This window comes from Ceratotherium simum, chromosome 7, assembly GCF_057802395.1.
Source record: "Ceratotherium simum simum isolate JZ-2026a chromosome 7, ASM5780239v1, whole genome shotgun sequence".
Taxonomy (NCBI): domain Eukaryota; kingdom Metazoa; phylum Chordata; class Mammalia; order Perissodactyla; family Rhinocerotidae; genus Ceratotherium; species Ceratotherium simum.
Window position 1 is genome coordinate 43,755,018 of NC_141906.1, and position 25,566 is coordinate 43,780,583.

The 25,566-nt window shown below is 35.5% G+C and overlaps 1 protein-coding gene across 4 annotated transcripts in view; it reads right to left on the reverse strand.

Annotated features, from left to right (window-relative positions):
• Nucleotides 1–25,566, reverse strand: part of NOX4 (NADPH oxidase 4) — a 140,710-nt gene that overhangs the window by 71,406 nt on the left and 43,738 nt on the right. For all 4 annotated transcript variants that reach the window (XM_087433568.1, XM_087433567.1, XM_004434098.3 and 1 more), the window contains exons 8-11: nt 23,590–23,670; nt 8,226–8,442; nt 6,107–6,271; nt 5,907–5,969 (exon numbers count right to left, since the gene is read on the reverse strand). In XM_087433568.1, coding sequence (XP_087289694.1) covers nt 5,907–5,969; nt 6,107–6,271; nt 8,226–8,442; nt 23,590–23,670 — 526 coding nt within the window. The remainder of the gene's footprint in view (nt 1–5,906; nt 5,970–6,106; nt 6,272–8,225; nt 8,443–23,589; nt 23,671–25,566) is intronic.

A 25,566-nucleotide genomic window follows, 5' to 3' on the forward strand; every position in this document is an offset into this window, starting at 1 on the left:
GCACAGAAACTGGGAACAAGAAATTTTCCATTGTTAGCCCTGAGACTGGGGGAGGGGAGCTGAAAAATGACCTGCTGTCTCTGTTACCCATAATGATCTGTTACCCAAAATTGTTTCCCCTGGTCTTTGGTGGTTCTTCCCCAACCACCTTTGCCATAAGTACATTCGCCCTCCTCTTCTCAGCTAAAGAGAAGTAGCCACCGTGACCTTAAAGATTAGACTCAGTACCTGACAGGCAACCTACTCTTGACTGACATCCATTTCAGCCATAAGCATTTCTCCTTTCTCCTTATTCCTCTAACTTTTCCTTTTCTCTGGCTTCACCTTCCAAGTAAGAGTGGCTAGAAAGAGACAAGAGAAAAAGAGAATCTATCTATAAAGTATTTTTCAAGCTAGGTCCTAAACACTAATTATTCATTAGATGTTTTTCACTCTCTCAACAGATATATATTAGGTCACTCTGTGTACCAGACACTGTGCTATGAAGGCATCTTTGAAAGGGCTCCTGGAGCTTATGGTCTAGGAAGATAGGCGTTAAACAAATAATCTAATGACACTGGTGTTGAAGAGAGTACACAAGTGCTTATAAGAGCAAAAGGTCCAGAAACTTAACCTAATATGGAGAGTCAGTGAAGCCTTCTCAGAAGAAGTGACCTTAAGATGAGATGTGAAAGGTGAGTAAGGAGTTGCCCAGGCAAAGAGAATGTGTGGTGTTTGGAGCGTGAACAACAGAAGAAGCAAGGGTTGATTCCTAGGGTGAAGAGACTCGTTTATGCAAAGACCAAAAAGTGGGAAAGTGTCAAGTAAATGGGTGAATAACATTGAATGGGACTGTTCATTAAAGAACTTCTCAAAACTATTAATATGTTAACAGACACCATGAATTTCTAAAAGTGATGTATATTAAGCAGTATTTTCCAAACTATTTTCAGTCATAGAAAAATGTCTTTTCTGTCTTATTTTTTCTCAGAGAATTTTCAGAGAACCACCTTCTTTTAAAAGAACTGAAGAAGTGGCCTGGAAGAAGTGGAAGGAATAAGGAAAAGTCTTTTATTAATTGAAAAAAGTAACAAAGAAGAAAAGCTGTGAGGAATATAGAATTCTAGGCATCCAAACTCGCTGCCTCCATCCAATGCACTCCTGAACTCGAATCTTCTGAAACAAGCCTGCACTGGCCACAGAGCCTTAGTGCTGACGGCTCACTAGGCTGCCTCTAGAGTCAGGCCCTGGGTGATGGTCCTTCGCTGTAGGAGGCTGCTCATTAGGAAACTCAGGAGCACTGAATACCTGACAGAGTTTCATTGAGGTGAAGAAACGCTCTCTTGTCTCTCTCCCACCCAGCCAAACACATTCTATTTCCCAAAGTAGTCACTAAACCAATATTTGTTCTCCAAGAATAATGCATTGTTGTTCCTTTTCTCACAACTTAGGATTCCACAGGAAAAAATATAATAACCTTTCATTCACGTGTCAAAATGCCAAGTACATCAGAATATTCTTACATCATTTTAAGTTTTGATTCACTTGTTTTATCTCTATAGTGCTATCTTATCTTTTCTTTCGATTCATATCCAAACACTTCAAATATGGAAAACAATTCTGAATTTGAAAATTAATCAAATTCTCTTTCAAAGGTCTACACCACATGACAGTATGCGGGAACTCACGGTAGCCAAAATAATTTTTATGAAATTCCAAAAAGGATTCTAGTAAAGTATGCAAAAAATAGTTTTAGGTGATGATGTTCATATGAGTACTTAAGCAGAATCCTCATATGCAAACCAGTTGAAAGAGAACTGCTCTCGCTGAAGTGAGTCTGGGGTCCCCAGAACACAAGCTAGGCACTCCAACCACTCATCGTCTCTACTGCCTCCTAAATTCTCCCTTCCCACAGGGGCCCCTAGGAGAACAACCTGCGGCCCTTGAGCACTTTAAGCTATGTTGGGCAACCATTGATCTAGCACAGTGGTTCCCAACTGCAGTGTTTTGCCCTCAGGGGATGTTTGGCAGTGTCTGGAGACATTTTTCATTGTCACAAGCCAGGGGTACTATTGGCATCTAGTGGGTAGAGGCTAGCGATGCGGCTAAACATCCTATAATGCACAGGACAACATGCTACATCAAAGAACTATCTCACCCACATTGTCAATAATGCCAAGGTTGAAAAGTCCTGCTCTAGCACAAACATCCTTCCAAACATTCCTGTGAGATAGCTTTCTAAATTTCTGGACTGGTCTCATTGTTCGAAATGTCTTTATTACATGGAATCAAAATTTATTTTCCTAAAACTCTTTACCTATTAGTCTTATTTCTACACCTTGAGATCTCAAAGGAAAAATATCTAATCCTTCATCTACATGACAGATTTTTCAAATGACTGTGACTACTGTGACATCCCCAAAGCTTCTCATTTTCAGGTTGAGAAACCACATGTTCATGTTCCCTATCTGCTTCTCAAAAAAACATAATTGCAGAATTGAAGGCAATAATCCAAATTAAAAGCAAATATTTTGAGATTAGGAAAGTAGTAATAGTATCATTACCAAATACTGACCACCAACCATGTGACAAAGGTTTTACACACATTATTTTATTAAACTGATATTGACAATATCCCTTTCAGACAACTATTATTAGTATTATTTTGCAGATGATGAAACTGAGGCTTAGAGAGGTTCAAAGATTCTCTCACAGACACAGAACTAATAAGTGACAGAGCTGGGGCTGAATTCTAAAGTTCATGTCCTTCGTGTGAATACTTATTACCATTTACGTCACACATAACTTGCTCTCACTCTCTCAACTCTCTCTCTCCTTCCTCCAGTTCCTTTTCTTCTGTCTGTTCCCGACATTCCCTCCTCCCCCTTATCATTTCCTCCCATCTGTGCTCAAGCCAGCTACAAGGCTCTCACACGGCTCTCATGGCTCTTCCGCATCACCTTTCAGGAAGAACCAGGCCACATGGGGCACTTGTTTAAAGCCCTTCAGGTTCTACACACCACTTTATTTTTGTACTTTTCCTTTTGCCCTGTGAAGGGGTCCTAGATCAACTGAAAGACATTATATCTAGAAGCCTCTATTCGGTGTGTGTCAAAGGTGAAAATTCTTAGATTTTCTGTTTTGAGAGATTATAAAAGTTTTCATTGATAAAATGTACACTAAAAAGCAAACTCTCTTCTCTTTTTTTGGTGATGAGTACATGGGGGTTCTCTACTTTTGTGTATGTTGGAAAATACTTTTGTGAAAAAAAATCCCCTCTCTTCTCTGTACTTGACATTCAGCAACTGCCTTCGTTTCTTATCCCTTGTTCTCAATTTAATCCTATGGTGAAGAAATTATTTTCAAAATAAAGTTTTATGTTGTACACCTTAAATATATACAATTTTTATTTTACAGTTATACCTCAATAAAGCTGGGAAAAAAATAGTGTCAAACACAAAGAAAGGTTAATTTTTGAAGTAAATTTTGTGTGTCTCCAAGATTATGCCAAACTTCTTAAACTATCTAAATAAAGACAAATGCACTTGTGTACTTTCTCCTTTTTCCATTCTTTCCTTTCTTTTCATGTTACAATATCATGTTTCTGGTATGTATGGATGCAGAGAAATGGAAACATCTTACAACTATAAGAACTAAAGCACAGCTCTTCTGACTAGTGGATTCAACCCCGTGAAAATGGCTTCGTGATTCAGCTGAAACATCATATATGAAGGTTTGTTAAGCAGATTTACTTGCCAAGATCCTGCTGTTCTCATAGAACAAGGGCAATCATACGAAACCACCTTGTGGGGTATGCATATCCTAGAGGAGTGAAGGGCATGATATGGCTACTTGGCTCCTGATGACTCCTAAAGTCTCTGAGGTCCCAATTTTATATCCCAGAAGTGGAAATAAGTTCCCACTATTGCTCATAACAACACATTTCCCCTTCCACTCTAGCTAGCCGCTCACACAGCACCAGATGAAAGAGTGTCTGGACTGTACTCCTCTATCATCATTATTTTGGAGAAACAACTATAAATTAACTTCTACCCCAAGGTAGGCCAGTGTTGCCATCTCTCTTGATAAAATGGAATGTTGTTAATTATTTCACTAGACGCCAAGCTACCTTTGTTTAATCATTAATAAATAAGTTTGCTACATACAAACAAAATGCAAAATTTGGAGCAAGTGAAGCAAAAATGTATTTTTCCCTTTGAAGAAATGTTATTGAATAAATAACATCTGGTTTTTCTCTAACCATTTGACATGTCCTTTCTGTTTCTTTTATCCCTTAAATATAGATTTTTCGGGCCTAGCTGTCTTCCCAAATACATGTTCTCAGGGGGCAAGCTCACACTAAAAATAAAAGTCATAATAATTGCTAACATGTATTTACATTACGTGACACTTTCCATGTTCCAGGCTTTGTTCTACATGCTATACTTGTAGTAGTTCATTAAAACACACAATATATCTACAGATAGGTATTGTTTTTATCATAATATTACACCATGGAAACAATGCACAAAAAAATGAAGTAACTTGGCCAAGGTCTCCAAGTTTGTAACTTGATTAATACATCAAATTTGAAAGTGGTCCCCATTCCCAGTACAATCCCACCCCTACATCTCAGCACTTTGACACCAGTTATTTTTCTCCCCAACCCTAATTTACTCAATTTCATTTGCATATCTTAAGCATATATTTAAATATATGGTTTGTGTTCACAGTTACCTTTGCTAGAAATTGAATAAAATCTTAATCTCTGTCATCAATGAAGTACATTAAATAAATTACAGTAGTTTCCTACTGTGAAATATTATGCAGTCATTAAAAAGAATGAGGCAAATACAAATATAGTAACACAGAAAGTTGTCCATGATACATTGTTGAGTGAAAAAGCAAGTTATAAAACAAATGATCCAGCAAACAAATGTCAAACACCTATATATGCCAAAGTATATAGGAAAACGTCTGCAAGAATATACATCAAATTCTGGAGAAAATGATTGAGAAGTGGGGAAAATGAGGAAAAGTTCCTATTTTATCTTATATATTTGTGAATTGTTTACTTTTTTATACTAGGCTCATGCTATTTTTATAATGCAAAAAATAATGTTAAACAATGTGCCGACAGACTAAAACTATTTGGTGATGCCATTATTTAGCCAGATTTCCCCACCATTATTTATTCCACTTCATTTGTCCAACTTCATTTTCCTTTCCCTCCTCCATACACAGCTTGGGTGCCAATTACACTGGACTTTTTTTTTTTGTGAGGAAGATCGGCCCTGAGCTAACATCTGCCAATCCTCCTCTTTTTGCTGAAGAAGATTGGCCCTGGGCTAACATCCGTGCCAATCTTCCTCCACTTTATATGGGACACCGCCACAGCATGGCTTGACAAGCAGTGCGTCGGTGCGCGCCTGGGATCCGAACTGGCAAACCCCAGGTCGCTGCAGTTGAGCTCGCGCACTTAACCGCTTGTGCCACCAGGCCGGCCCCACATGGGACTTAATCTTTTCTAAACACTGCCTGCATTTTCTTACGCTTCTACTTCAACTCAAAGTACCCTCTTTTTCTTTAAATTCAATCTCCCTAAAGAAAATCATGCACATATATTTTGGTACATACTTCATAAAAAGAAAAGTGCAAATATTCAAGAAACTTGCTGTATTTTTGAATCAACAAGCTTTAATACATTTCAAATATACTACTTCCTGAATTGTAAAGTGTCAGAAAATAATAGTTACAAGGTTTCTGAACAGATAATTATATTTCTTTGTAAAAAGATGGCTTACTTAATTATTTAGGATATTGTGAGAACTTTGAGTGATTTCTAGAATGAGGTGGAGTACACACACACAAAAGAAAAAGACGTATTTTACTCTAAAAAATTAAAAATCAAAAAACAAGTTTCTTACCATTGTGAGGGTAAATGGATGGTTTTCTAACGCAGACACACTGGGACAATGTAGAATAATATACTAAAAAGCAACAAACATAAATTTTAAATGACGGAGAATGAAGTTCAAGTATTCCAATGATGGTATGTCTGCTAATTTTCAAAAATTATACAAAGATAAAGGGTATTTTAAAAGTTGCTGAACACTGACCGACTCACCTGGCCAGGTCTTGCTTTAAAATTTTCTTTGACCATCCGGATTTCCATGACATCTGAGGGATGACTTATGACCGAGATGATGGTGACTGGCTTATTGCTCCGGATACACCTGTAAAGTCTTTCAGCACAATACAGGCACAAAGGTCCAGAAATCCAAAGCCAAGTCTAATAGAGAATTTTTGAAATACACTTTAAGAAATACTTGCATTGTAGGAATCTTTATATTCTGTCCCTTTGCTTATTTCACACATTACAGGCATAATATTTTAATCTGTATTTTAAATAATAAAATATAAAGAAAAATGAGTTGCTCACTGCAACTTATTCAAGCAAGACTAAAGTATAAAACAAAAGGGAAAGGAATGTCAAGACTCTACCCTCAAACCACTGCCCTGAGTATAACTACCATAAACAGGTCAGTATACATTGTTTCACATATCCTTCCGTGCACACAACAAATATATACTGCATATACACAATATCTTCATCTAAAGAGAGAAGAAAGGGAAGTTAAAAGCTCAAATAAATCTGAAGATGATTTTAGAAAAAAAATTTACCAGTCCAATGTTTGTAACAAAAAAGAAAACCCTAGATATTTTAATGCGCATAATGTATATGCATAATGTACGTATACATAATATAAACACAATGTAAAATATGTATATGCACATATTATTAAGTATGGGATACACTAGGCACATTGTTTAGAGCTTACTTTTACATAATAAATATAATACGAACAGAAGATAATATTTAGAATTCGGAAAGCGTGACAATTTTGCATGTGTGCTGCATGGATAGCCCCGATCCCACGATATTTGCATATTCTTGGAAGGGCAGAAGCCTGTGTGGCTGACCCTTCTCCCACAACTGCACACTGTATCTCCTTCATCACTTGGAGGTCTCCGATCCAAACTGATTTTAATAGTCACTTTTTAAAAAGCTATTTACATAGCTATTCCAGATTTTTCCCCTTCCATGCAGACAGATCATGTCTCTTCCTGACATTTAGTTCGACACTGTGTGAAGAGCAGGCATCACAGGACAAGCTCTGCAATGCAGCGGGCTTGCAGCTTTGGGACAGTCTCTTACCCTTTGAGCATCAGGATCCGCATAGGAAGAATGGCTATCCACACAGTACGTGTCCTGCCTAACATATAGCAGTCTGTGAAGCCCAGAAAAGTTCTGAAAATTGTAGTCTGATAGAAATCTAGAAGATTATTATTAAAAATAAACACCAGACTAACACACTCATTTCAAAGTCATCCACAAATTCACTATACCTTTTGACTCCTCTTTCTTCTCTTCTTAAAACAGACATTGGACATCACCATCCCCTGCTTCCACCGGGTATAGGCAAAGAGACAGGTGTCATGCGCACAGGGGCAGCTCCCACAACCACATGGGAAGATTAGGGCCCTTATCAAACTACTCACTGGGTATTTGGGGAAGAAGTTTTCCAAAAGTAAGTATTTTAGTCAAAGACCTGTTTTTGCTCTCTACTTCTACCACATAGTCGTTTGTAGAGTTGCTCAAGGGATTTTATGTATTTAAGCCACAATTTCATCAGAAAATTAAGGATGATAGTAATTGCTTCAAAGAGCTATTATGAATATTAAAATAAATTTTGCCTACAGTGCATTTTAGCACAGTGCCTAGCAGAGGATATGAAGTATTCAATAAATTGATTTTACAATTTATGTATTATATGCAATATTGTACAATAATGTTATACTACACTATAATAATAATTATCAGTAGTATTAGTTCTTTCATTATTGTTTTTAATATTCAACCTATTTTTCTCAATGGATAAGAGAAATATCCTTGTCACCTCTCTTGTGGCAAGCACCAGTGCCACAGTATGCAAAGATCATATGGTCAGTTAGGCAGGAGTTTTCTATATTCTGTAATATCATAGGTCTTTCTCCTTGAACTGCCAGCTGCCTACAATGGAACAATAGGCACTAACTTGTGGTTGAAACATCCTAAAATGTTCTACTCTACAAAAAATAATTGCTTTATATACCTTCAAAAACTTGTTTAAATGTAACGTTGAGCAATAATTATGGGAACATGGACTTTGCAGAGACCATCAAAGACGTAGAATTAATCTGACCTGTGGAAAATTCACTTGGAACCTGGGCTCTTCCATACAAATCTTCACAAATGTTTTCCGGGTAAGCTCATCTGGTTTTGAAAATCTTCCACGGAAAGATTCATGAAAATGTTCTGAGAGATACTCTGGTAACTGAATATTCTGGTGGTGGGTTCCATTAAGATTGATACAGCCAGGAGGGTGGGTGTCTAAATTAGTTTGATACTTCAGCAGCCCTCTGAAATTAAATTAAGGATAAAAAAAAACAGGGAGATGAAAAAGAGATTGAAATCATGGGACGCAGTATAAGAAAATAACCTCTTTTTCTTGCTAAATTTACACAGCATTTATCCAAAAAGTGCTCCTCATCTATCTTACTCAGGAGCAACTGAGAAATCTTAAAATTTTTAATAAATTCTTTACTACAGGACTAAATCAAAACTTTTAGTCCCCAAACAAATGCCACAAATACCTATTAGGAGAGAACACATGCAATCTTCCCAAGTATTCTTGAATTTGACAGCCTTTGTTTCAAGTCTATTAGGCATTCATGCAAGCATGAATGAAGTTTTCACTTCAATAAACACTATGATGATGAGTACTTTTGCTATATCTTCAAACACAAATAGAAAAGTACAGGGATCATATTTGATTTGGCTAAGACTGGATAAAATGGGCCTTGCTGATTTACAGAGAAATGTTAAACAAACATAATAACAGGAATTGGAAGCTTGCCTCTCCTATGGTCTGAAAACAATTAATGTACAGCAATCAGACTCTACACCTGATTACTTTCCAATTTCTCCATAAACAAAACCACACAAAAAGCTCAAAATAATTAGTCAGGCAGGAGAGCCTAAAACTCTAAAATCCCATTCTGATTCTTTCATATTTTGTGACATTCTCAGACAAACTATTCAGCATTCTGTGTTCTGTATTGCTTATCAATAAGGAGTTAAGTAGGATTGACCTCATGGGGATAGTGCATCAAATGACAGACTGCACAGAACATCAAAAAGATCACAGCTGCATAAGCAAATCTTAAAGAAAAAAGTAAGATTTTTGAAAAGCATTTCAATGTGTTTCATTTTTACTTTAAAGGTATTAAAATTTTGGTTTCCAAAATTATTTTTCCTGGTAGGCTAAGAGTATGTTTTTAAATTATCCTCCATGCTCCCAAATTATTAATTTTAGTACATTTAATGTACATTTAGTACATCTTTAAGTACATCACATCTATAATGATTTTACAAAAGACTTCACAAAGGTAATATTTTAAAACAACATAAACTGTAACATGAATAATGATACTAAATAGATCTAATATATGAAAGTTAGGAAAGCAGTGTAAAGGCAGGCTTTGGTAAAACGTGCCATCTACTCAATCCGATCATTCTCTTTTGGCTTATGTTCAATTCCCTTTCTGTCTTTTTTTTATTTTACTTTCTTCCCTATAACTAGTCATCATGAAGTCATTAGAGAGCATATAGTACATGTCAAGAGCATCTAAGTGGTAGGCTGTATTACATAACATCCATGGTAGGCCACACACCCATTTTTTAAAGTAATGGAATAAATTAATGGATATTATACAAATGTGAGTTAAATACATAATCCTTCATAGAGTTCTAGTCATACAATACAATTGTTGAGATATTATACTTGGAAAACCCATTAATTTGATTCAGCTTCCATTACAAGTAATGATTCACCCAAACCTGTTTCTCCAGTCAAATAAACAGTTTTGCTGTTCTTGGTATATAAAGTAACACACAATATTCTAAAATCCCTTTTAATTATGACATCTTTGTGTTATTTTAAGCTACTTTCAAGATAAATGGCATAGGCTACCTTTGTCTTAAAACTCCATTAAAATGTTCTTTTCTTTGTCTCAGTTTGTAATTGTTGCCATCAAAGAAACACAGATAAGAGAGAAAAGATCTATAGACAGACAATGATAACTAACAAAAAATATCATTCATCAAAAAAAAAATCAAGTACAAAATCGCAGGTTATTTGGCTAAATTAGGGGGTAAAGATACTGATGGGTTCACAAGGAAGGACACTGGCAGATGTTGAACTCAATATTGAAAAGACAGGTATTGGGCATACCAGACAGGTGCTTGAAGCTTCAATGCCTATTTCTATAAATTTCATAACAAATTTGTGTGGTAAAATCAGTAGCCCCATCTTAGAATGAGTGAAAACATTCAGAACTGTTAAGTAACCTGCTGAAGACCACACTGTCAGTGAGCGGCCAAGTCAGAGCCCAAAGGCCATGCTTCCCCTGTACCAGGCCTACTCCCCCTGCAGAATCCTCGTTCTACTTATGGACAATATGCTGAAATTGAAGACCAATGTATGCTTTGAACAAAATTTTACGTATCTACATGGGATTATAGATCTGGAAAAGGAAGTAGTATATTTCTACCAAACCAATAATTTTATGTTATTTTTCAAGTTCAATTAAATGCAATAACTTTTTCATTATATTAATAAAAAATAGCAGTGCTCATTTTTTTGGTACTAGAGTAGAATTTCTTACAATTCTTAGAGTACGCATTCTTAGGATATAATATTTCTTTAAAAATTGTATTTCAAGCCAATTAAAATTATTTCAATCTGAAGAATTTTGAATAGGAATGTAGACTAGATATTATGGATATTTAGATTGACAGGTAAAAATCTGACAGCATCTCTTAATCCATTTACTTCACTGTGACTACATTTTTTAAAATTGAGCTATATATTATGCGTAGTTTTTATGATGGTTTTGAATTCCTAGTACCTATATTTATTTCAGCAGACATAATATACATGTCTTTCTTTGGAGTCTAATGCAATCTTCCCAAATACACTACAGCAACTCTATGCTATCAGCCAAACAATCCTGATCTTCCTTCTTGTTCCACATCACCACTGAGATATATCTATTTCACATTTATTATTTAAGTTTTGAACCTTATTAATTTAAATGATATGTCGCCTGCCTTCAAGAAGCTTACAATCTAGTGCACTGCTGTCCGATAGAACTTCCAGTGATGGTGAAAATGGTCTTAATTTGTGCTGTTCAACACAGAAACCATGAGCTACATGTGGCTATTAAGCAATTGAAATGTGGCTAGTGCAGGTAAAGAACTACATTTTTCATATTATTTCATTTTAATGAATTTAAATTGAATAGCCACAGCACAGCTATAATTGGTATAATCAGACATGAAAGTGACAACAAAAAAGCGAAATGAGCAATGCTATATAGACGTATAGTGACCTCTTGCGAGTATTAGAGATGAGGAACTTTGATTATGAAATTCTGGAAAGGGCTTCATGGAGGAAGCAATTGAAGGATGTGGGGATTCCAACTGCTAAAGAACAGGAAAATGGCACTCCAGTATGAGAGAACAGGATGAACAAAGGCACATGGTTTATTCCCAAATTAGTAGAAGGGATCGTGTTTTATGCATTTATATATCCCCCATATGTCCATACTCACTGCTAAACCTCGCCAACCCTCTGGCAAATTTTTCACACATAGAAAATCTTCAACGTATTTCTAGTGAGTTGATTTTAAAAGCAAATAATAACCACATAATTTCTTTTAACACAGCAAGTGTTTCTAAAAGTCAAATGGGAACAGTCTTTTATGCATTGTATCTTTCATAATTAAATGATAAATAATTTGAAAGACAAAAACAGGAAGGGAAAAGACGTTAGTGAATGTTAAACAGAGAGTCTTGCCAAGTTAAGACAGTGATATTGCAGGGGGTAGGGGAAGGAGGCACACAGACTACGTGGGAATAGGAATGCTTATTAATAATTTTTTTAGTTATATTGTATTATGTTACAAAGGAGAGATTTTGAAGTATCCTTGGAATGTCTAATATTCTTCTATCATGAGAAATGAAAGATTTTATCAAATATTATTTTATCAAACTGTGTATCAAAATACACAGTTTTGGAGGCTGTTGTTTTTGTACTTATAAGGATTTCAAGATGTGCTTTCACCACTCATTGTTTCAAAAATAGCTTTCTTTCTTTTTTTCCTGTTTTCCTTAAGAGACATTATAGTTATACTATCTTTTTTTTAATGCCTGGCTGTGACAAAGTCATAGAAAATAGTACAGTACATAGAATAAATCCTACTAGTTCACAACATACAAATCATAAAAATATTTTACAGCAAAAGATGAATACCACAAAATACCATGCCTGCCTAAAGGAAAATCACAAAATCATCCCTATTTTAATTGCGTGTTAAAAATTTCTAACAAATGCAGTATCGCTTATGCAACCTTTATGTTTGTGGTGATTTTAATCCTTTTTTTGCTTGCTTGTCTTTTTGTGAGGAAGATTGGCCCTGAGCTAACATCTGACAATCCCCTTCTTTTTTGCTGAGGAAGATTGGCCCTGGGCTAACATCCGTGCCCATCTTCCTCTACTTTATATGGGACGCTGCCACAGCATGGCTTGACAAGTGGTGCGTTGGTGCGCGCCCCGGATCCGAACCGGTGAACCCTGGGCCGCCGCAGCGGAGCGCGCGCACTTAACCGCTTGCACCACCAGGCCGGCCCCTTTAATCCTTTTTTAAAGTGGAGAAAAAAATCCCGTCGCATGAAGAACCTACTTTTTTCCAAGTATTCTATAACACACAAAATATTTATTTTCTTCACAGAAAAAAATATAACAACTTTCTGACAGTTCTTTTTACTTTGCTTCAAGTACAGAAAAAGAGCTTAAGAATATACATGCAAATTCCATATTTCAAAACCCACTGGAATTCACTGGCTTCTGTGGAATCCACTAGAACGTACACTACTTAAGGTCGAGGATTTGTCCTGTGAACAGCTATTTTTCTGGCCCCTACAACAGTGCCTATAATCTATAGCAAGTGTTCAATAAACATTCATTGAATGAATTAGTGAATGACTGGAAGTGTATAAACAACTTTTCGTTGTGGTTGTTTTTGAAACACATGATTGAGGAGTCATCTGTTTTTAACAAACACAGAAGTAAGTTTGAACTCAAAATTTACCTTCAAAAAAGATGTCTAGATTTTAGCAAATGGTATTTAGTAAAATAAGCCACGTAGTACGTTCACGTTTGCAGCAAGGTAGCATTACATCAGTCTGCAACTGACATCATTCCTTTTCACCCTTGAGGACTGCTGAGTCCAACCTGAGATCTCAGCCCTGCCCTGATCCTGAGCCAATCCTAACCTAAGCAGACAAGTTATCAAGAGAGTGAAGCCCGCCTGTTAGCAGCATCTAGAAGCAGAGTGCTTTCCTAAGCTAGGGATCCAGTGTGCCTCAGGGAAACCGTAAGCATCTGGGTACCCATCAAACCCAAGTGTTTACTCTCATCCCTACTTTGGCCTACCCAGGTTCTTGCCTCTGCATTCCTTCCTGTGCTCTTGCCACTGATACTTGAGTCTACCTGCATCCTGCAGCTCGTCTGGAGCACACATTGTGTCTAGGTCTTGCTGGTGGCATTGTCCAAGGTACAAGACTGGGCAGTACAGACAGGGCTGGCATCACAGGTGTGTGACCTGTGCAGTTGCACAAGATCCTGCTCTTAGAAAGGCTCTGTGATTGGTTCAATGCTCTGTTGTCACCAGCTTGAAATGCTCAATATTTTTGATCAAAGGGCCCTGCATTTTCATTTTACAGTGGGCCCCACAAATTAAGTAGCCTGCCACAGACACTATGGAACTGGCAAATCTAAACCGTGGCATCTCAGGACATAGGATCACACCTTTCCTAAGAGTGTGAAGTAAAATGGGTCATTTCACTAAGTTTCCTCAGCTGAAAAAGAGAGAGAGTACCTGTTACTCTACCTCACAGGTAGATAAAGCAAAGGACTTTTTGAACTCTTGGAAAGAAAAAAATATGTAAGCATCTAGTATTTCTTAGTATTTCCTCTGCTTTCAGGCTTTATTAAAATGGCAGTGGAGAATAAAAGGACTATTTCACATTTCAAACAAGTACTAATGTACTCAAAAAAAATGTAGCCCTTCTTCCTTCTCCTTTCTCCCCAACTTTCTTACCCTGTACCTCCAGCTAGAACCACTTGTTATTATAAATTAAGACCCCAGGAGAAAAACTGATTAAAATTATGTGAAGAAGTATTTGGTCTGAAGCTCACTATTTCTATCCTCAAACTAGGGAAAAAGTAAACTCAGAGTTTAGAAGATTAAAAATTCATTAATAAATGTAGCTTAAAGCATAAATGAATTCATGTACACGAAAATGCTCTCTATATACTATATCTATCCATCTATAAATACATACAAACTGTACAACTATAAGGTATCCTTCCTGGAGACAATACCACATGACCTCAATCCCCACCCCCACCTGGCTTACAGGATAAAATATCAGAGAAAGCAAACAAATCATAAGACTTTAGTCCAGAATTGTTATACAGAAAAATCACTTTTTACATAAAAATGAAAATTAATCCTACGGATGAGAAGTTAGAAGTGGGAAAAAAACACATACATGTCTTAAAGATCATAACTCCATATAAGGTTATATTTATTAACATATGGAAAACATGTAAATGTTACACAAGGGGGATTTGAATTCCATATAAGAAAGACTTAATTCCTCCGGAATTTTATTCATCCTATACAATTAAGTGAAAAATTCAAAACGAAAAAGTGAAAGGAAACAAATAGAGATGAAATTTTTTCCTTCTGTGATCCAAAGAATTTTAGCCACAGAAGTACACAAAAACCCCCAACAAAAATGTGCCAGTCTACAATATGACCAAAATAGTCAAGCTAATTTCTCTGGCACAGGAATCGATATACTAGCTGCCATAATAACTTATTACCTAGATAACACTGAATATAAGTGACAGTTCCCAAATGGGAATCCAAGTTACATTTAAACAAATACACAGATTATTTTTATTGGTATCTTCAATGCTTTGATAATCGACGAAAATTGGAAGGACCTGGAAGGACAACACATTTCTAACTAAAAGCCAATTAATACAATTCAGCTTAATTCAACAAATACTGAATGAGTGATGACATATGAAAGGGATCCCATTGATAAAGATGGGTAAGAAACATTCCTACCCCCCAAAACACTAGTTTGCCTAGGATATATCACTCTGCTCTATGTTCTTTTCTTTTTCATATTGGAACTCACAGATAACATAACAGGGGTAGGCAGAAGAGAATACCGGAAATTTCTACTATTCAACTACAACTTCAGCTACAACCTGACTTTCTCTCTTTACCTAAGGTTTTATGTAGTGCCTAATAGTCTGTACTTCTGGATACCTGGTGTTTATGTGAATTTCTCTTCCCCTTGGACATTTTCAAGGAGTATATACATAGGTTCTTTCTTTTTTCTTATTCTCTATGCAGTTTCCATTCTTCTTAATCTATGTTGTTAGCAATGGCAGGCACCACTTTGAGGCTTGGTAACAGACTCGAAAAGATGTGGACAACCTATTTGCTGAATGAAGAGCTACAAAGACACAGTGCGGCAACAGAAATACTGGTACGAGTATCTCTTGCACTGTATTTTTATTGGCTCTACTCTAGGGCCTAGCTTTTTTTCACTGTTATTTTCAAGTTATGTGGAAGAATTCTGGAGGTTAAAGTATCACATAAATATAATTTTATTATGAGATTAATTATAAAGTTATTGTATTTGTTATTATGTGCCATAACAAGGTTGCACCATTTATAAAGCAGTACCAAAAAGAAGGCATTTTCTTCTTACTGTTTTTTGGGAGCAGTAAATTTCACCTTCAAAACCTTAGAATCTATGTAACTTGTAATAAAATTGAATTTTTTACTCAAAACACACAAACATACACGTATGCACTCACCAATTTATATAGATCAGTTGGAAAGATATCCTAGATGTTTACATGACACGAACATATTTCATTCATAAGCAAGGATACCTTCCAAATTGAATGAATAATTCAAGAAAAGGGAAGGAACTAAATGCACAGATTCTGGGGCCAGACTGTGTGGGTTCAATCCCCAGCCTTTTCATATTCTAGCTGGATTGCTTTGGACAGTCATTGAATTTAACCTGCTGTGTCTCATTTCACATTTGCAAAAGGAGAGGAACAGTACTTACCTCACAGTGCTGTATTTTAAAAAGCACTATATATATATATGAGTAAAGTGCTAAGAACAGTACCTGTTTCATATTAAATATTATCTAAACTTTGGAAATTATTATGAATATTATCATTCTTACCCTCTAAAATGATAACGTGATTGATAAGTCCATAACTATATTTGTCAGGTAAGTTCTCCTTACAGTAGACTTTATGTGAGAAGAAAATTGCCCCAGTGGTTCTTATTTTACCCACAACCCATTGTTTTTAACTCTGGATAAAACTTAAGCAGGAAATATAAAATGTGTACATTTAATATTATAGCTCTCTTGTAAAAATCTAGCTTTAAGAGGCTTCAGTTCAGCTATTTTTAACTTCTTTGGGGCCACATACTGCTGTGGGAATCTAATGAAAGCTATAGATATAGATATAGATAGATATAGATATATAGGTATAGGTATAGATATAGATACAGATATAGATATATAGATAGATAGATATATAGTGTGTGTGTGTGTGTGTGTATTTCAGGAATTCATGAATCCCCTCAATCAATCAACGATTCATAGAGATCGTGAATCCACGTTAAGAACTCCTACTCTATTGAAAGAGAAGTAGGACTTTGTGGTAGAAATAATGGCCATCCAACTTATAATAATTAAGTTAGACCCATCAGAAATTAAGCATCTGGAAAGTATTCAGAAGAGGTCACCTGTAAGACTGATGGAGAGTATGCAAAAGATTTAGCCACGATCATGAACATTCAAATTCTCAACATTCTACCTGCCATGGTAGAGGACATCTAGTTATAATCTCTAAAGTGGGACAAAGCTAGGCAAACCTACCATGTTTATTATTTTAAGGATCTGGGCTCCCAAATACCCACGCAGAGCCCCTTTTTGAGGAAAAGTCTCCTTTTGTGATTCCAGCTCAAAGCCTACCTTAAAAGCAGTCCATCAGCCTCCCTGGAACTTTTCCCTACACACAGGAATAGGTAGAATCACCACATGTCCTGGTTTACCCACAGCCACTACTTAATTATTGATAGTATCCCATTTCATTCTCAGAAGTGTCTGGTTTGGACAATAAATTATATAGTCACTGCAAATCTAGAGACAAGGAAAGGAAAACTTAAACGAAAATATGGGGAAATAAAATTTTTCTCCCTCAGTGCTAGAATAGATAGGCTTAACATTACTACCTCCCGGCCTTCCTTTCCATGGGCTTCACCGAAGTTCCCACTGATGTTCTAAGAAGAGCAGGTGCCCTTCCCCAGTAGGAAGATCACACGAGCCTCTCCTCTTGCCACATCAGTGAGGTAAAGAGAGACCTCAGTGCAAGTGGCTTCTAAAAGACAAGATACTTGGGAATCAGCAACTTTTAACACTTAACTATATTGCATAAATACCTCCTTGCCCCAATAGTATATCCTTAATTTCCTCCTCCTGAGGACATGGTGGAGGGAGGAGAAGTCAGCACAACAAACCTAACCTCACAAATATTTGTCTAACTCTGGTTAACTTTCTGAGCCTAAACTCCTATGAAGCCGACAGTGCCTCTGGTTCATTAATGTCATTGTTGACAAAGGCTTCCCACTGTGATCCCCTGGTTTAAAGAAGAAATGTTTTTAGAAACACGCACATAGAAAACCATTCCTTTTAAATCCCCTACAAACAATAATTCCAACAGAATATAAATCATGCTCTATAATGAACTCTTGTCAGCAAGTAGTCTCAAATAGCAGAGAGCTCTTATTAAAAGAATAATCCAGGCATCATTTAGATAATAAAATATGGTCTGAGACGGCCAGCAGAGCTGGCACAAGAAATTATTTGTGCTATTAATTGGCTCTCATTGCCATCCACATATTTGAGGAGGACGTTCCCCCTCTCTTTTCCAGAATTTTCACTTTATAATTCCTCTCTTATGTAAATAAAAAAATAAAATACAATTACTACCCATGCAATACTCCCAAGCTAAAGCCAGTGGGAGTGATTATTGTAAGATTGAGAGGCTAGGCTGTCAAATCTCATTTCCAGTGCATTCCCTCTACATGCCTTTCAAAGGAGTAGGGTTCGGCTCTTGGTTGAGGCTCTGTGACATTCATAATTGCTTTTCCCTCCAACATCCCTTGTATCAGTAAGTGAGAATGGCAGTAGGTATCTTCTTCTGATGAGTTTTTCAAATGAAAATGAGGAAACGAATGTCCAATTACATACATATCTGGAAAGAGGAAACAGTTTTGGCTTTTTTTCCCCCAAATATCTTCTGAATTGAAATATCTTTAATACAGCACTCAAATAGCTACCTCCTAGAAAGATGTATTAAAACTTAGAAGAAAAATTCCTCAGCAGAAGGCTTGTCTTGTAAATCCCAGGATCAACCTTTATTGTTAAAATCAATTGAATTTTGAGACCTAACAATGTTATAAAAATTGTTGCCCTTTCAGGAATATTCTTTTGATCTGCTAAGCAGTTTTTATTATATATTCATCAAATTACTTTGCTGATAGGAAAATCTGGGCTTTTCAAAAGTGCTGTGTCTTTACCAAAAGAACTGATTCATCAAACAGTTAAATGTGGAGTTTCTTCCTTACACAGCTATTGTATTGATGAAAGCATAATTTTTTTCCTGCTAACATTTATTTCTGTATTCTGCCTACATTGCTGCATTCACTTATGCAAATGTGAGACAACTCTATGATGTAGGTGCTTTTATTAATCCCATTTAATAGATAAGAAAAAGAAAGGTCAAATTATCTGTCCGGATTATACACTTATTAAGTGATATAGCTCGTAACTGCCATGCTATACTGACCTCTTAGAAAAGAAAATTCATGTACGTTAAAGATCTATTTGAACACGGAATAGGAACGTCTGAGTTTAGTGTATATGAAACGTGTATTTTTAGAACATCATGCAACAGATTTGCTTATAAGTAATGAAAAAAATATAAAATATAGGTAATAGGAATAAACACTAAGTTAAGCTAAGGACACATATAATCATGAAACAAGATAATTGGGTCCTAAATAACATTTATTGCAATATTTGGAGCGAAGAAGGCGCGACTTCCACTTTGCCAATGTCGGAGCGCGTACCCCACGAGCACTGCATTTAGTTTGGTTTCCAACTTTAAAAGGGATGCAGGGAAGCTGTGCCAAACTGCAGCCAGCGTAATTGAGTGGTGAGGAATGTGGCCTCAGGAATCTGACACTCGGGTTCAAACCCAAGCTCTTCTACTTAACTAGCCATGACTTTCAGCAAGTTACTTCAGCTGTCACTGCACCTGTTCTCTCACCTGGACAACAGGAATAATAATAACAACAAGAACAACACATTTTACCAGGGCTGTTGGGAGGATTTAATGAGATCAAACATTAGTAAGGTACAAGAGAAGTACTCAATGAATATTAACTATTAATATGTTCAAAGGAGAATGTTCAGAATAATGATGAGACTTGAAATACTATCATACAAGGAACAGATGAACAGACTTTAGAGAAAGAGAGGAACTTAATTTCCCTGGTTTCCAGAGTCACAGACTTTTCTATCATTGGATAGAAATTAAAATAAGACAAATTCTGGTTCAAAAATGAAAGAACCTTGTGAGAATTAGAGCTTTCCAAAGACAGAATGGGCTTGTCCAGAATTAGATGTTTACTTAGATATATTGGAGGGAAGATTAAAAGAGGCTTGGTCATGACATCTTTTATGCTTCCTTCAAAATTTGAGATTCTATGAAAAAAAAATTGATCTTACAAAATCATATGAAGCAACTGCTCCTCTTACTGCAAAAGTCTGCTTAGGTAGAGAAACCGGTCAATAATTTCTAATCGCTTTGTCCCTGAAGCCTGAAATTTTCTAAAATTTCTAGCCCATATTGATCTTTCAATTCTCTGAACCACTAGAATTCTTATAAATAAAATATGTTTACAGTTGAGAAATATGCAGTCTAAAATTATCTCTAGCTTCTTCAATTGATTTTTTTATTCCAAACTAATTCCCAATGCTGGGAGACTAAAGATCATATATTATATTGTTCTTTTACCCCTTGTTATAGTATTCAGCACAATGATGGAGAGCGGACTAAACGTCTAGCAAATAGTGATTTTCTGTTTGAATCTAAAGCATATTGTCTAACAGAAATCTCAATATAAATCCAAGAAACTTGTTTGAATGACTGCACTTTACTCATATAACCGAAAGCTAGAGAATGAAATTATCAAGGCCTTTCATAAGTACAGACGTGAACTGTTGTTCAAGGGGTTCGTTTACCCCTTGTTGAGAACATTGCCACAAATGATAATAACTTCAATAGATTTACTTATAGATAGATCATTTATCAACAAAAAAGAACATTTCGAGAAATGTTCCATTTTGAGTAAGCTCTAAGATTTACCCATAGTAATTTTTCCCACACCAGAATCATAATCTATGTAGCTTTCTTCCAAATTAAACTTCATGGAGTTACACAGTTTTAGTTATAAGATGAATAAGTTCTGGGGATCTAATGTACAGCACAGCGACTATAGTTAATCATACTGTACTGTATACTTGAAATTTGCTAAGAGAGTAGATCTTAAGCCTGTTCACCAGAAAAAAAAAAAAGGTAACTATGTGAGGTGATGGATATGTTAATTCACTTGATTGTGGTAATCATTTCACAACATATATGTATATCATCACATTGTACACTGTAAATATACACAAGTTTATTTTTTAACTATACTACAATTAAAAAAATAAACTTCATAGGGGAAAAAATGTGCACTAGAGAATGCTGATAGAATTGTGTACTTGTTGCATGATGCTTATTTCAGTATTAGAATAATTGTTTTCTTCATTTCTACTGATAATATGTAAAGAACTACTAATTCAGTTGGTATAATAGATTATTCATAATTCATCCTATAGATGCCTTTTGTTATATCTTTGTATAAATTAAAGTCACTTTATGAACTTTGATTTATAAAAGTAAAATCAAAACTTAAATATATCTTCCTTTACTTTAAAAAAAAATGGAGAAAGAACTCTTAATATAATCCTTTTTAAACTTAAGAAGCCTGTTTGTACTCCTGAACAGTTAAAAAAAAAAAAAGATTCTATTTTGAATTACAAAGAAACAGATTTTTTCAGAGTTTTAATTGAGTACAACATTAAGGCAAAAGAATGCACAATTAATTATACTAACAAATGATTGCATTTTTCTCTTATCTGTTATAGATAGATGATGATGAAAGATAGGTAGGTAGGTAGGTAGATAGATAGATAGATAGATAGACAGACAGACAGACAGATAGACAGATAGATCACAATCCCAGACAAATCAAGATATTAACCTTTTAAAAATTTCTTAAGACCAGTTCTCAGGAGTACACAGCTCTGCAAAAAATACAGGGCCTAGTAGTAAAAAATATGAATTTTTGAGTCTGAATGCCCAGATTTGAATCCATTAGTTAAATAAACTTTAGCAAGTTAATTACTCTCTCTAAATCTCTGTTTTCCTGCCTGTGAAAGGGGTTTAGCAATATTATTTACTTTATAAAATTGTGATCTTTTAATGACATAAAACATCTAAATCATTTTGAATTTATACGTGGCCTATAATAAGCATTACATAACTGTTCTGAATTACTGTTATTATTATTAGTGGCACCTCCTTATTCATAGTCCATTTTATCATAATAGCCCTGGACAGGCAAACAAGCCATTTAAAGAACAGACTGTAAAGCAGATTTTCTCTACCAAGGGCTTTCTTGGGGTTCTAATGCTCCACAGAACGTATTATTGCCACAAAGGGAAATAAATAGAACCCAGAGCTTCCACTAACTATGGCTCTCTTCCCTGTATGGCAGGAATGGCTAGCTGGAAGTTGGGATTATAATCTGTGGCCATGTTTCTGATGCTCTACAACTGTATGTTCTAGAACCATGGCACAGAACAAGTCTAGCCGAACATATGAGATAGAGACCCACTTAATACTGCTGTCTAAACCAGCAGTCTCCAAAATCAGGGGGAAAAATATTTTGAACATGTATCCTGAAATAAATACATAATTTATGTATATGAGCTACTGTATTGACAAAGTACATTATAAAACATTCTGAAGGAAGGATTAACAGCAAGTCCAAACCTTTCTCTAAACACTGTTTTCCTGGAAACATTTTAGGTTAAGATAAATGCCAGCTGTATTACCAGGCAACACTGTTTATTATTGGTGGGATGCATCTGGACCAGAAGGATGGTGAATGAACCATAAAATAATTTTAGGACTCACACACCTCAGCTTCCTGTGTGCAGCGTGTTCTTGCAACTGAGGGCATCCCTTGAGGAGACGTGGGCTGTTACCAAGATATTATACCTGTGCAGCATGAGCCTTACCCAAGGCAAGGTAGTCCATGCCTATCCATATGGTACCCTCATCTTACAATTGAGTTACTACATGTGGAGTAAGGGAAAGGAGGTAGAAATGGTTCCTGAGCAACTATAGAGACTCCCACTGAAGAAGCACCTGACATTATCCTATTGACATGATGCATTTTCTGTCTTGTATCCTTCTGCTAAACCAAGGGAACCTGATGCCAGACATTGGCCTACTGTGTCACCTGTAGTGTCAAACCAAAACCACAAGTCTACTCCTGACAATCATGCAGCTCTACGCTTACGCAAAATATATTACATCCTTCCTCTAACCAGTGGATTGTTTAAAGCACCATACTTTTGATTACACTGCTTGGGTCCACATACTTTTCAGAATATTTTGGGTATATTCTTCATAACAAGCTTAGGATATTTTCTTTTTTCACTTTGTGATTTTCTGGTGTTTTTGACAGATCCCTATCTTTTGCCATCATAAATCTTTGGTTTTCTCTGCAACTGTTGCTGCCTCTAGGCCTTTTTAAACTAAAAACAGGTATCTCCATTGTTAGAATTCTGCAGCAGCAAGACATAAGGAGTTTCTGAAAATACAAAAACTAGAATATCTTACCGAAGTTCTTCACTTCTTGCTAACTTTCCTTTAGAGGATATCAAGATGTAACTACAGGGGGCTTTAAAAACTATGACATTGTGGGAGAAGTAACTCTGTCTTTCCATTTTAATATATTTTTATAATAGTTTCATTAAAACATGCTATGCCAAAAACAGAACTATTTCTTCCATTCTTGAAACTACACTCAATTCTAAATAACCAAATAATTTTATCACTTACTATGAAAATTCCTATAGATTTGTCTCTCATTACCCCATTTTCAGGCATGCACGGTTTTAAAAATATATTTTTTTTAACTTACCCTGAAACATGCAACATCAGCAGCATGTAGAAGGCAAAGAAGAGATTATGAGTATACCAGAAGATGTCATAGTTAGAAACTCTGAAAAAAAACAATTTCGTTTCAATGTCACTTTGCATTCCATCTCACTAAAAAGGTTGTGCATTGTTTCAAACACGTCACAATATAAGAAAGTTAAAATATGAGTTCGTCTGAGATTTATCTATTAATATCAAAGTATTAACATACTATGCAGAGACAATTGACAAAAACTCTAAGAAACATTTCATCATTTTAAGGCTCTGTGTACTTCAAATAAAGATACATGGAAAGAATTATAATAAGGTGTTTATTGTAAAGTTACTATGATGTAAGGCTAAGGAGCAGACAATAGCCTGCTAATGGGTACTTTGCTATCCTTTCACCAATATTTTCAACTTGCACATGATTTCTAAAACAACTAATGCTCCTATCCAAATACATATTTTAAGGGTAGTTCAAAGGAAACTGAAATGTAGAGAAATTAAATAAATACTCATCAAAATTTTATATTCTTTTCCTGGACAGTGTAGTATAACTTAAAAACAAAACCTTGGTGTTATTGCCCTGAGGGAGGAGAAAGAGTCTGAAAAGGAAGAGGTATGAGAAGCACGGTCTATAGAATGTATGAGAGAAGTAAAAAGACTAACAGTTACTTTATTTCATATGTCTGGGTGGATATTCATATATTAGAATCTTGGAGGTGGAGGGCAGGTATTTGTAACAGCTACTTAGATGATTCTGATACAACTCCCAGAATCTTTTAGAACCCCTGATTTAAGCAATAGCCAATTGTTTCACATTTACTTCATTCACAGATTTTGCTGTCATAAACAAGATCATCAACATCCTTGTAACATATGCCTTTTGCACATATCTGATTCTTTTTGAATTCAAATTCCTAGAAGTGGAATTGCTAGATCAAAGGGCACACTTTTGTAATGCTTTTGATACACAATGCCCAATATTCTCTGAAAACATATTTATCAACTACAAACCCAACCGTGGAGTAGGAATGCCTGTTTCCCCAAACTCAGACTCTATAAGTTTTCATTATTTTGTATAAGTAGACTTGGGTATTATTTCATTTGTGTGTTACTCACTTTTACTTCTTCTGTGACTTATCTGTTCATAATAATTACCCTTTCCTACAGCATAATTTTCTTAATTGTTGTGTGTAAATTCTCTAAATTTTAACAATGTACTAGTTCCATGTAATTGTAATAATTTGCCCAATAATATGTTCACATTTCAATTTTTATAATGTATATTGACAGGCAGAAGTTTTAGTTTTCATATTTTTAGAAAGTCAAATATTTCCTATATTTTTCTTTGTCCATTTTGAGGTCTCATAAATATCCACTTAAAGTTTCTTTTAAATTTTTAATGGTGTCATTTTTTTTACAGTTAACTCTAATTTATCTAGAATTTCATTCACTTAAGCCTTATTTTTCTCATAAGTTTGTAAGGGCACCTTCACTGTTTAGCAGTTTTTTATGTACAGAAAAGACTCTCACGGAATCTTCTATCAGCTCTGCCCCTTGGTTCGATGTCTTGGTAATTTTTGCAAGTAAGTCCTATTCTGTTTTAAGGTATTAAAGCTTAATCATTTTAATGTTTAGTGGGGCACAACCTCCCTTTACTCCTCTTTTGGAACACAAACTTGGATATTCTCTCAGGTGAACTCTGCTCAATTCAAAAAACAAACAAAATAACCTATCTGAGATTTGATTGAAACTGCAACGAACCCATAAAGTAATTGAGGCAGAACTCCATCTTTGCAGTAGACAGTCTTCATTCAAATCTCTACTTGTTTCTCTCAGCCAAGTTCCATGTTTTGTCTATATAGCTTTTACTTTGTTTCTTATTAAGTTTATTCCTAGATATTTTGTGTTTTTGTTGCAATTGTGAGTAATATCTTCTGATTTTATTCAATTTTCAAGCTAATTATAACTATTA